At 36.7% G+C, this 13,583-nt stretch overlaps 1 protein-coding gene across 1 annotated transcript in view; it reads left to right on the top strand.

The window, feature by feature from the left end:
- The window catches only part of VWA8 (von Willebrand factor A domain containing 8), a 281,798-nt gene that overhangs the window by 10,362 nt on the left and 257,853 nt on the right, over positions 1-13,583 (top strand). Inside the window, exons 3-4 of the mRNA XM_023536356.1 lie at positions 6,354-6,484; positions 9,783-9,893. Of these exons, the coding sequence (XP_023392124.1) occupies positions 6,354-6,484; positions 9,783-9,893 (242 nt within the window). The remainder of the gene's footprint in view (positions 1-6,353; positions 6,485-9,782; positions 9,894-13,583) is intronic.

Genomic DNA, 13,583 nt, shown 5'->3' with positions numbered 1-13,583 from the left:
AGTCAAAACATTTTTATTTATTGTACCCATCATATTGCTACTTTCTCTATCACAATTCTTCCCTACTTCCCGTATGGCTATTATTACTTTGAAATATGGTTTTTTAAGAAATATATAACTTTTTGTTCCTATTAATAAAATAAAACACAGTCAGTACAGAAAATTTGTAAAACACTAAAAAACAGGATAAAACCTAGCCTAATAAGAAAAGATATAAACCTAATAATAAACACTGTTAACATTTTAATATATTATTCTAATCTGTTTTAACAGTATTACTGAGTATGATTTACATATAACAATTTTCATATATTTAAAATGTACAATTTCATAAGTTTTGGCATATGTATATAACCATGAAACATCACTATAGTCAAAATACTAATAAAATAAATTTGTCACCTCCCCCAAAGCTTACTTGTGCCCTCGATACTGTCCCTAGTTCCTCTGGTCTCTGGGAGTCACTGATCTTTATAAACTTATTTGGATTTTTTAGAATTTTCTGTAAATGGACTTATAATATATACTATTTTTGTCTAGTTTCTATCACTCAGCATAATTATTTTGAGATTCTTCGATGTCTTAATAGTTCATTTCTTTTTCTCGCTGAGTAGAATTCCATTGTATGGAAATAGTATAATTTGTTTATCCATTCACCTGTTGATGGACATTACTGTTACCATTTTGAGGCTTTTGAAATAAAGCTGCTCTGAACATTCATCTACAATTCTTTGTGTGGACATACGCTTTCTTTTTTCTTGTGTAAATACTGCACGTGAAATGGTCATATCACGTGGTAAGTGTTGAACTTTGTAAGAAACTGACATTCTGTTTTCCAAAGTGGTTGTATCATTTTGCATTTCCACCAGCAACATATACGAGTTCCAGTTCCTCCACATTCTTGCCAGCTCTTTGTATGGTCAGTCTCTTTAGCTCCCTTTCATACCCGGTTCTTACTGGCTGAGGGCTGGACAAGGTGCTTTCCCTGCAGTCCTCACAATAACCATATTCAGTAGGTATTATTCCCTCTCTTTTGAAAACAAGGAACCTTAGGTCTAGAAGATTCAGAATACTTGTCCAAGGACACTGAAAAGGGCAGGATGAGAAATTACAATTAGGTCTGTTTGGCTTCAAAGACTTTTTCTTTCCATTATATGATGTTGCCTCTTGGAATACTTAGAAAATCTCACTATCTTGGAAGGATTTATTATAGTGGAATTTGAATGATGCATAATTTTTTGAAATTTTAATTTTAATGTTTACATATGTGACAAATTTGAGCTTGTGAAGGGAGAAAATTATAATTTAAGTTCTTTTAGTAGAATTATTTTAAAGTCCTTGAATATTTTTGAAACAAATATTGGCTAGAAATTGAATGAGGAATTTAGCCCAATATGAACCAGATGTTTTATTTTTACACAGAGAAGGAAATTATGGAATATAGGGTCAAGCTCCCTGGTGTTACAGGGACATGATTTTGTCATTGTGTGCACTCCTAGAAGGTAACATCTTGTGCCTGAACACTGAAGCTGGGGCTCTCTCTTGCGCTCTGGGCCGTGTCTATGTTAGGTTATGCAGGGTGATTTGGCGGTTGTTTTTGCAGATGTTCGTAATGTACAGTCTTACATCTTGTTTCTATTTCTGGAATGCTTTTAAGTCTGACTCATGTTTTCTTGAGGCCATCCTAAAAATACAGCTGGTTTCAAGATTAATGTAAAGTATACCACAGACACAGCAACGCGTGGTGCTCTCTCTCAGTAGTTTAATGCAGTTTCTTGACAAATATTTTCTTTGATGGAACACACTATACTAAAATATGAATAAGTGAAAATGGGGGTTTTTTTTTTTCTTGGAGAAGTGGGTCCTCTGATAGTATAATGTAAACAACAGAATGAATTTGAAATTTTAATAAAAAGAATTAGACATGATACCTTTGGTATCATCCAAAACCAAGAAATAGATTTAATGGCCAGACAAGCAAGTCCACTAAATTTGATGTAGCCTGTGAGGTCCATACTTAGACCCGAAGGTAGAGCCTGTTAAAAAGATCTTGGAGGGGCAGTAGGACATAATGGCTGGAGTGCAAGCTTCGGACTCAAGCAGTTTAGGTCTAAATCTTGGTCTATGCAGTTATAACCCGTGGACAAATGATACCACTGTAAAAACTTTGTTTTTTGGTAAAATAGGAGTATTTAACAAATGCTTATATGGTACTTACTTCTAAATACCTCATTTAATCATCATAACAACTTTATAAGTAAGTCCATTTATCATATCCATTATGCAGTAGAGAAACTCAGCCAGAGGGTTTAAATAACTGGTCAGATTACATAGGTAGTAAATAGCAGAACAGTTTGACTCGAGTCTATATCCTTACACACTATATAGTCTGCTGCCTTCCAGGAATGTGAGATCTAGATGAGATACCGTATGAAAAATCATTTGTATCTTTACCTGGCACTTGACAGGAATGCAGTAAATTATAGCCACTGTTATTACTGTTGTCGAGGGCGGGTAAGAGAAGAGAGTAGAAGTCTTTGTGAAGTTCTAGCATAGACTAAGTCCAAGGCCACGGGATTCAGAAGGTGCTTATATAAATTAAAACTATGCAGACTTGAAATGTGCCAGACTTGAGAGCCTAGATATCTTGACATCAGAACTCAATCTAAAGGTGGAACTCACTCACTGCTGACTTGCCGCTCTGACAGATTCACCTTTCAGAAGGTGGAGAAACTGAGAGGAACTTTTTCTCTGGGCTTAATTGTGATTAAGTAGAAATATCTCATTAGTGGTGTGCAAGCAACAGAAACCTCGGAAAAAAATGCGGATGCAGATGCAGTATTTCTCAACAGGGTACCATTGGCATATTGGGTGGATGGGACTGTCGTAGACATTGCATTTAGCCTCCCTAAATGTCGGTAGTGTAGTGAATTATCCTGCATCACCAAAGTTTTGCAACAACTAACAGCACGCCAGACACTGCCAGATGCTCCAGCTGGGATAGAGTCGTGGCGGTCGGAACTGCCACTAGCTGGGAACCACTGTCGAACGGCAAGAGTAAGGAGGAGACTGCTGAGAGCAGTCGGATGTGCCACAGGCCAGGGCTTCTCATCACACAGGGAGGTCAGGCTGAGGAGAGGACACTCCCGGGAGCTTGCTCGCGATAATACACGACTCCCAGGGTTCCCGCTGTGAGAGACACCGTGCCTTTCCCTGCTACATAAGAGGATACACTGGTGTACAGACTGCTCTGTGATGGTAGGGATAACCCTGATTCTTCTCCAGTCTGTTAAAAATAACAATAAATGATTTCTAAATCTCAGTATTGATTATCACTGACAACATGTGAGGGGCAGATCTCACATTTGATTCGGAACTTCTGCCTTCAACTTTAAAAGAAATCCTGAAAATGACCATAGTTCCACGGTCAAGGCGTTCAACACGGAATGGAACTATATAGAACGAAGTGGAGAACCTGTAATTATGAGTAGTTGTGAATAGTTATAAACAATAAAAGATAGGAGGAAGCCGAAGAGACCGACTTGGCTTTATCTTCTATAACCCTGGAAATTTCAAATTTTAAATAGTCAAGTCCAGGTAATGGCTGGCCAGGCACATTGCCAAAGTCGAACACGGAGAGCGACCCAGAACTGTAAGAATAGTGTAGGGAAGGCCTGTGGCCAAAGGAGGCTGAGATGTGTGAAAATGTAAAGATAAAGGACTCCAAATGTTAAGTTGTTAATGATACAGTTGATATTAGAGTTCAAGGAGAGGAAGTAGGTCCACAACATAGGGGACATCACTTAATTTACTGATGGAGAAGTTAGAGCTTCTTAACTCTTGTTTTGTTTCATTCACAGCAAGCGGACTGACTCATCTTGAAATAGAGTAGACCGTATGTCACAAAAATAGGTTTAACATGTACATGAATGTTCATAACATCATTATTGATAATAGCGAAAACGTGGAAATAACCCAAATGTCTATCGGTTGATGAACACATAAATAAAATGTGGTATACATCTATCCAATGGAAGATTATTCAGCAGTTAAAAAAATGAACTACTGATACATGCTACAACATGGATGTGCCTTGAACATATTAGGCTAAGTGAAATAAGCCAGTTACAAAAGACTGCATATTATAGGATTCAGTGTACATGAAATATCTAGAATAGGCAGATCTAGAAAGACAGAAAGATTAGTGGTTGCATAGGACCAGGGGAGATAAAGGATTGGGAGCCGATTGCTAAGGGGTATGGGGTTCCTTTTCGAAATAATGAAAGTGTTCTAAAATCGATTGTGGTAATGGTTGCTTTGAATATACTAAAAGCCATTAAATCATACCTTTAAATGGATGAATTGTATAATATATGAGTTATAGCTCAAATAAAATTGTTATTAAAAAGAAAAAAAAAATGGGTTTAAGCCTGAAGGAAGAAGGACAGTAGCTAAGAGAACATCTGGTGGTTATAAACGAGGTTGACTGTCAAAGGCTCAGGTGAATTGTACCCTAGCAGTATAAGGCCCCTTGATAGATTCTCATATATAGTTCTTAGAGCAATGTTTCTTAATCTAGGACATTTTTCTCCAATTGTCTTTCCCAACCCTATGACATTTGAATACCATAAGTATACTGTGTATCTATCTATCTGTTTATGCATGATGGCCTTTTGGTGAACAACAGACCATTGTAATATCCGAGAATTTTTCTCAAGCCCCCTTCTAGGAACCAGTTTTTGTCCCCGCCCCCACGCAGGGAATGATTTCCTCCCCCTCTGCCCCATATATGTCCTAGAAGATTCACAGCGGGAGGATGGAAGCCAAGCCTGCCCTGGGGTGATGAGTCTCCTGCCTTTCAGACCGAGGCACTTGATGTCAGGAAATTATGAGATGCTTCATGTGACCCAGTAACATGACAAACCAACCAGTCTGCCCAAAACCTTGTCCTCGATCTTCTTAGCAGAAGAAAATGAGAAATTTGTATTTATTTTTTCCAATTATTATACGTTAGCTTTTGGGGGCAGGCAGGGGGACTACCTTAGTGATATCGTGCGGTCAGAGTGGGGTAAACAGCCCACCTTCATCCTCGGTATGGGTTCTAGTTTGATCCTTGAACTCTTTCATGACCTCACTGGGTGATTAAACAAAAATTTTAAAGCATAGAATAATCAAGACATAAATATGTACATATAAATATATGTGTGTGTGTTTATGTATAAAATGGAGTACAAGAATGAAACAAACACTGTAGCCCACACCCAGTCTAAGAACTAGACTCACCAATACCACTGAAGCCATCCGTGAGAATGAGCCATGCCCAGGTATCCATTATCCTGAATTTATCGTTCTCTTGCTTATTTGCTTTTTCAAGCACTGTATGTGTATGTATTTCTTCTAAAGAATGCAGTTTTTGCTAGCTTATTGAGCTTTATCAAGATAGTATCATATGTGATTTATTCTGAGACTTAATTTGTTTACCCAATATTATACCTTTTAAGAGTCAAACATATTGTTGGAAGCAGTGGTAGTTCATTACATTTTTGTTGTTATGTAATATTCTACTGCGTGTGTTTTATTCATCTCTTGTCTCCAGTTTTACTTTGAACGACACTGCTATGAATATTCTATATCTCTCCTGATGTACAAGGCGAGAGTTTTTCTTATGTACTTAGAGATGCACTTGCTGGGTCACTGGGTGATTTACAAATGAGCAAACACAAGTTAATTGTATTAATTCAGACATTTTAGAAAATGTTTTGGCAGAGGATGAGCAGATTAACAGGTGATTTAATAGTAGACTTAGTCTTCTATTCCCAGAAGAGTTGGCGTAGAGCAGACTTAAATTCTAAAGAAGTCGTTTAAAGTCTTCATCAAACTATGAAATTTGAGATCTCACAACCCATTGCCAACTTACGTTATAATATAGTTTTCTTAAGTTTTCTAGACTACAATAATCGTTAATTGTCTGGGAGGATTTAATCATAGCTCCTTTTTAGAACAAAATGATTGGGCCTTAAAACTGTGATAAAGTAATGATACTGTTCCTCATATCATCCTTGAAAATCACTTCTATTCCTTCCATGACACAGGTTATCGTTCAAATGTTTTAATAAGCTTTTACATGTTAGATTATGTGATATCATACACTTTGTCCTGTTTTAATATTGATAATGATGGTTTTATTGCAAAACATTGTGAAAATTTACCAGGTGTATGTATCAATGTATGTGTATATACATGTATTTGAATGTATTTTAATATAATATACTATCTTCACTTATTGCTTGGAGATTTATATTATATGTAGTAGTCTGATTTGGATTTAATTTAATTTTTTTTCCTCCTTAAAGTTTCAGACTCTCTGGCTCAATCTGTAATTCAGCATCTGAGATGGATAATGCAGAAGGATCTTTTGGGGCAAGATGTCTTTCTAATAGGACCTCCCGGGCCTCTTCGACGCTCTATTGCTATGCAGTACCTGGTAAGCAGTCAATTCCTATGCATTCTAAGACTCTTAACTTTGATAAGTTATGTTGTAAAAACAGGGGTCCCCAACCCCCAGGCCGTGGACTGGTACCGGTCCTATTAAAAGCCGGGCCGCACAGCAGGAGGTGAGCTGCCAGCAAGCCAGCGAAGCTTCATCTGTGTTTGCAGCCGCTCCCCAGCGCCAGCATCAGCGCCTCAGCTCTACCTCAGATCATCAGGCATTCGATTCCCCTAGGAGCATCAGGCCCTGGTGCCAAAAAGATTGGGGACCGCCGTTGTAAAATAAATCAAGATTAAGAATTTATAAAAATATCAGGATTAGCCATTACTTGAAAAAAATTGTTAATTTTACTTGAAAAAAATTGTTAATGTTGAAGAATGATTTGTTTACATAAAGAGTTTAGAATAGTTATTTGGGAAGAAAATGTGTATTTGCCTTTCACAGCTTTAGCCAATTCTTGCTGTAACTAGAAAGTCCTCCACTTCCAGTGGAAAAGAAATGTAAATTCAGTCAATGAGCAGCAAATAGAATCAGCAACTCTGAAATTACAAAACAAAACTTAGTTTTATACTACTTAGGGAACATCTGTTTATCTCAGATCCACATTTTTAAAAGCCAGATAATTTTTTTTACTTTTTGAGGTTAAGTGACCTTTAAGGGAGCCTAAGGTTTATAGGTATTTCTTATGTGTTACACATCCTTTTTTTTTTTTAATAGAAGAGAAAGCACGTTCATTAAATAACTCACTCAGGCTTTGTCAGCTAGTCAATAATGGAGCTAGACTTCAAATCTCATTAGTTTCCTTTTCCCGACATGTCATCTCAAATCTTTACAGTTCTCTGAGCACGGCTGTGATGTGAGTTGAAATATTCAATTCTCAACCCCAAGTAAAAAAATTTACAAGACTTTTTTCTACCGTGTTGTCAGCATTAATAGGCAGTGCTCTAGTGATTAGAGGGAAAATTCTATCAGATGACGTTGTTTTATTCTGAAGATACTTTTTAGGATAAAAAGGAAAACCTTACTTAAAACTTCCTTGTGTTACTTGACATTAAAGAATTAATTTCTATGCTTTTGAAATATAGGTCACATACTCTTCTATGTCAGTGGTGAATTTATTTTGGTACTTCTAAAATCCTGTAGGGCAGGAATCACAATACAGTGAACAAGTCAGAACCTCACTGCCTCTAGCCCATACCTTTCATATCTTTTGTTCACAGAACCAGTTTGTGAGGTGTAATGTGCCATTGTGTGCGTTGTGTCCTCACTGTGTTAATGTACAAGGCCAACGTGTGTTGTTTGAGAATGCAGAGCCAGCTACTGAGGATCCCTGATTTGGAATCTCTTTAATTTTAAGATGTGCACCCCGCTACCTGGCTCATTTCGAAGACCACAGTATCTCACTTTGCTTTTATTTCTGGAAAGACTTTAAAGCTTGTTCAGAAGGAATGTGGAATGACAACCATCACGCTGGTTCAAAAATGCAACAAAAGTCTGTAAGCATGAAGCCTGCATCTTAAAACAAAACAAAACTTTAAATTGTGAAATAGAACTGTGGCAGCTTTAGGATGTGAAAATACACATAAAAAACCTTACTGGCCTGAACTGCCTTGCAGACTCTGCCGTGGGCACCATTGCCGTGCAATACAAGGGCCTATGCTCAGTGCTAGCCACAGTGGGTTAGTTTTTTAAAGGCAGAAATTTGGGGGCAAACCTGCTGAATTAATGAGAAATTAAGTAGAAGTAATTTGATAGTTGTGTTCATATTTAACTCCTATAAAAAGAGTTAAGTAGATAACACAAAAGCACAGCAGACCACTGCGGCCGCCTCCACCTGCTGCTCTGGAGCTGTGAGCGAGCTTGCTCAGAACGCCTCTGTCAGGAGCGGCTGCAGAGACTCTGGTGCTTGTCTTGGCTGATGACAATCCTGGGATGAAGCTGTCAGGGCCGAGGATCGTATCCTCGCTGTGCAGTTCAGGGTATTACTGTGGTACCTTTTAGTGGTAAGGGGCATGCGTCACTTTGTCAACCAGTGTGAGAGGGTTTTTCGGTGAGTGTGATCACGTTCAGCCAATCCATGACACAGACGTGAAGGTCCAGTGATGTGTTTCAGAAGCAAGAAGGAGGTATCTGGCAAAAGAGAACTTGCTCCTTTACTCCAAAGCTGTGCTCTCACAGGCAGTTCATTCTTACTTAGAAAAGCATCATTTGGGATCACCATATCTTCGCCACTGCGATATGTGTTTTCTCTATTTGAAATATTTTTCTTCTTTCCATAAAAACTTAAAGTTATGGGTGCATGGGAACAGGCACAGTTTTTAAAAATAATGACAACAATAATATATTTTTATTAATATCACACGGAGATGCGGTGGAGAAAAAGGTCTCTTTTCTGGAGTATAAAGAAATGAGATGAATGGGCATGCAAATAACGAGCATTAATGGCGTGCTCATTCAGCTTTTTTCTTTACACTCCAGTAAATTCATTTGTTTTCCCTGTTTAGTAAAAACCTCATATGCCTAATTTGATTGGAGAATATCACTGTTTTTAATTCAACATTGTAATAAATCAAGGGTAATGTTAAAAACTTCTACATAGTTGTTACATGTAAGCAACATGACTTTTGGGATGGGTAAATTATTCTAAAAGAAATGGTTTCTGCATATGTGTTTTTTTTGTGTGTGAAATAATTCTTTTTTTTTCCTTCTCCTCCTCCCTCTCCCCTTCCTCTTTTTCATCATTTTTTTTCTTCTTTTCCTTCCTGAACAGCTATGTTTGTGTCTCTCCCTTCTGTTGACCTCCCTGTTGGTATTAATCTTATTTTCACACTTGGTAGAGTACCTAACATATTGCATACAGTTGGTAAACATTGGCTAATTAAATGAATTAATTTAAATCATCCTTTTAAAAAAAAGATGAACATTACTTGCAGAAATGGCTATCATTTGGGAGAAAACCAAGTAGCCTAATTATTACTCATGATATTTGAAAAGAATTCTATAGGAGACATTAAGATTTATAAGATCCAATTGTGACTATTATTGCTTAAGTAGTAAATAATTATTAAGTGGTAAATTAGGGGGTGCAGTAGCAGTAGAGCTCTGAGGAGAGAGACATACATGTTTCGATTAACGCTCAATTTATTGTATTTTTTTGCAAAACTGAGGCTCGAAAATGTTTTAATTCAGAATTACATCTAAATGCCCTTCTCCAGGGCAGGGGCATCGTCAGCTCCAGAGCATGCTGGGAATTTGATTTTACTGTGGAACAATTTCGCTCTCTGCCCTACAGGAGCTGACCAAACGGGAGGTAGAGTACATCTCCTTGTCAAGGGACACCACGGAGAGCGACCTCAAGCAGCGCCGAGAGATCCGTGCGGGCTCGGCTTTCTACATCGACCAGGCGAGTCCTCATGACGCGCAACACGGGACGGGGTGCTCGCGGTCTACACGGCGCTGATTGTTAAAGTAGAAAGGGAGTAGCTTTTGTAGCAGTGACAGATAGATGCACTGTGCTCTCTTCAGACGGATTCGATGTAGGTTTTTGGTTTTTCTGTTCTTGGAAAATGTCTTCCTGATTTAGTACGAAATCAGAAACTAGATGAAATCAAAGGTTCTGAAATGTTGGTTAAAGATCACGATGCTGATTTCTTAATTTTCAGTTACTTTCTACTACCTGCCTATAGAAATTTGATATTTTTAAAAAAGAATGCTTAAACGACGGTGGAAGAACTGGCTTCGTACGGTAGAGCACGGATTTAAAAACATTTTTCGATTGAATTTTATATTTGGATTGATTGTTGCAATGTAAACAGTTGGAAAGAGAAAGTGGATTTTTATATGTTTGTAATTTTAAAGACAGCTTAAAACGGGCTATTTAGAAATTTCAGAAATTGAGTTTTTATGTAACTGAATTTATTGATTAAGATTTACTTCTTGAAACAAATTATTGAGATGAAACTCTGTAATATACCTTCGTGCCATTCTAAAAATCATATTTTCATATATCTATTTTACCAGTTTATAAAATGTTTAAAGTGCTACATAAATGTATGGTAGTATTTCATACTTTTATGGTTTCTTGGGGAATCCTACCCATTATGAATACCAGTTATTTAGGAAGTTGTGCTGCATTAACACCTTCAAAACCTGTGACCGAGGTGTAGAAATGTTTTTATTCTCTAAGTTGCTTCAGACTATTTATTGAGATTGTATCTGATTTTCATAGTTTTTCTTCTGTCTCATTTCCTGGCAGTTAATATTCCTTACTGTTGGTTCATAATCAGATCCTATCCGTTTTTTGCTTAAAGCCACGCAATCTCATCACACCTAGAATAAAATCCAGACCCTTTCATATGGCCTACAACACCTTACAGGACTTGATCTTATCCACTTCATCTTCTTCCCCCTTTGCTTTGCTTTCCGTGCTCCAGTTATAGTGGCCTTGCTCTCTTAAAAAGAGACCAAATGCTTTCCAGCCTCAGAGCCTTTGCTCTGTATTATCTTCTCCTAGATCTGCGTATCGCTGCCACCTCATCATTCAGATTATAAATTCTGGGAACATTTTAGCTAAAGTAGTCACTGACCTTGCCCACCCCATTCCGTGTACCGTGCTGTCATATTACATAGTGTAATCTTCAGAGCACCTATCACTCTCTGGATTGGCCTAATTATTTCTTTGTTTTTATGTTTATTGTCTGTCTTCCCCACTAGAATGTAAGGATCTTGCTTATCTCTGGCACCAGAAACTGTCTGGAATATACTTGGCACTTATACTTGATGATAGATTTCTCCTTGGATAATCAACCTCATTAAATTTTAAGGAAGTTAAGAGTAAATGGGCTCTGGATGAGACCAGGGGGCTTTCCAGTGGAAAAGATACCTTTCTTTTTGATATCTGTTTTGAGTCATCAGAATGAATAATACTCATCTGAATTCTTCATGGATGGAAGTTGCCAGTTGATTACCTGCTGGTCATATGTTTGTTAGACTAAAAGATCTTTATATTTATTTTATTGAGAATTTTTTACTTATTTAATAGTCTTAACTATTGAATTTGATATCTTGGGTCAAGAGAGATGCGGTGTCTTCATTTCCTGTCAGGCGACGCCTCTAACCTAGATGGGCCAGTGAAGGTGAAAAATACTTGTGGCCACCTGGTGGGTGCTGGGAGAGAAGTTTGGGGTTTTCAGTGTGGTCGGCATTGTGTGTACATTTGAGTGATGTCCAAGTAATTACGAAATGACATTTTAGCTGAACACCTTGGCAAAACTCCCAAAGCCCAGTTGGGGGTCATGGCCATCGACCACTGCTTATTTTCATGCAGGATTAAGGATGATTGATGAGGTTAGACTCGACTGCTACTCTCCAAGGTCACAAGTAGGTTAATAATTCTGTCGTGGAGAATTTGTATTTTCTTTCAAAATAATGATTATTTTTTTTGATTAATCAAGTCACAAATGCTCAGTTTCTAGATTATATAATATAGTACTTATTAATTAACAAGTATTTATTGAGATGACTGCTATGTGTTGGGCACTATCTAGGTGCAGTGAACAAAAGAAACAGATTCTTTTCATCATAGAGCCTGTGTTTTAGTGGGAAAAACGAAAGAAACATCGTAAGGAAGGATAGTACAATAAATGCTAAGAGCACATGGAAGAGTATAAAAATTACTGCTCATTTTCTTCTCCCGTCAAGACCAACAGTGTGAATATTTTCTGAATTTCTCTCTATCATGTCTATATGCATATTTATTTAATCATATATAATTTTTACAAAATGCTGTATACGTGTATACAAAGTTTTATAGTCTTTTTTAAGAACCTGGTATTTGATCAGAAGCACCTTCCTGTGACATGAGATATTCCTCAAAAATATGATTTTTAGTGTCCAAATAGTATTTTATCAAATACATATGACATTATTTATTTAACATTCCCATTTTATCCACATTTTTATGTTGTAGGTCATTTGGGTTCTTTCTAAATTTTCACTATTATGAATAACCCTTTGGTGAATGTCATAGCAATCTGTATCTTGTTATTATTTCCGATTACTTTTTTAGATTTCAATACTAGAAATATAATTACTAATCAAAAGGTCTGGACGTTTTCAAGAGTCTTGATATGTATTTATTGACAAATTGCTTTCAAGGAAGGCTAGTCTAACTCATACTCTCTTCAGTGCACTATGAGATCGCCTCATGGATTCTTGTCAACACTGAGTGTTTCTGGGTATGTACTTTGCCAAATTGATAGGCCTTAATGTGCGTTAAAATTATTAACCAGCTTTAATCCTTTTTATGTTTATTGGCTATTGCTTCTATAAGATGTCAATGAATTGAGCTGGTACAGAAAAGGAGAGAGGTGCTGATTAAATAAGTTACAGTCTGTTAAGAAAACGTTGAAATTTATACCATGCTTGTGTATGTAAATATTTCCCATAACTTAGATACTAGTTGATATGAAGGTCATTTAAATATTTTTTATGCAATTACTTTGGTAAGCAGATTATACATTACTTTTAAAGAAGAAGAATTGGTTAAAGAACAGAAATATGAAATTTTATATGACCAATAATTATGACACCCATGGAGAAATAGGAGACTAAGATAATTTTGCTACCATATTAGTTTTTATTTGCCTCAGAAGATAACAATATATGAAAAAGCCTAAATCACCGATATTCTAACCCTTTAAAAATCTTTTACTATCCTCATTTTTCTTACTTTACTTATTGTCATTCTCATTATTAATTCTGTTTATCGCCATATGACTCCAAAGAGAGGACTTTAAGTCAATATACAGTTGCCTGGATTACTCAAATATGTGCCAATATAAATTAGCTCAGCTACAAATAAATTAGTTTTCATGTCCAACTGACAGGAGACTCTCTTTATTCCTAAGATAAAAAAGCCAAGATGGGGAATTTCAAATGATTTTAACTATTTTAAGCCAGGAACTCTCTTTTCACATTTGTACCTTGTTAACTTGTTTGACACAATACTGTGAAGTTCTATGATATACAATATATATATTTACTATTAAATATAAAAATGCACTTTAAACAGTTACATAACATTTTAATGTAT

The sequence above is a fragment of the Pteropus vampyrus genome, unplaced genomic scaffold, assembly GCF_000151845.1.
Source record: "Pteropus vampyrus isolate Shadow unplaced genomic scaffold, Pvam_2.0 Scaffold154, whole genome shotgun sequence".
Taxonomy (NCBI): domain Eukaryota; kingdom Metazoa; phylum Chordata; class Mammalia; order Chiroptera; family Pteropodidae; genus Pteropus; species Pteropus vampyrus.
The sequence above is the reverse complement of the archived record's forward strand: the minus strand, read 5'-3'. Positions and strand labels throughout refer to the sequence as shown.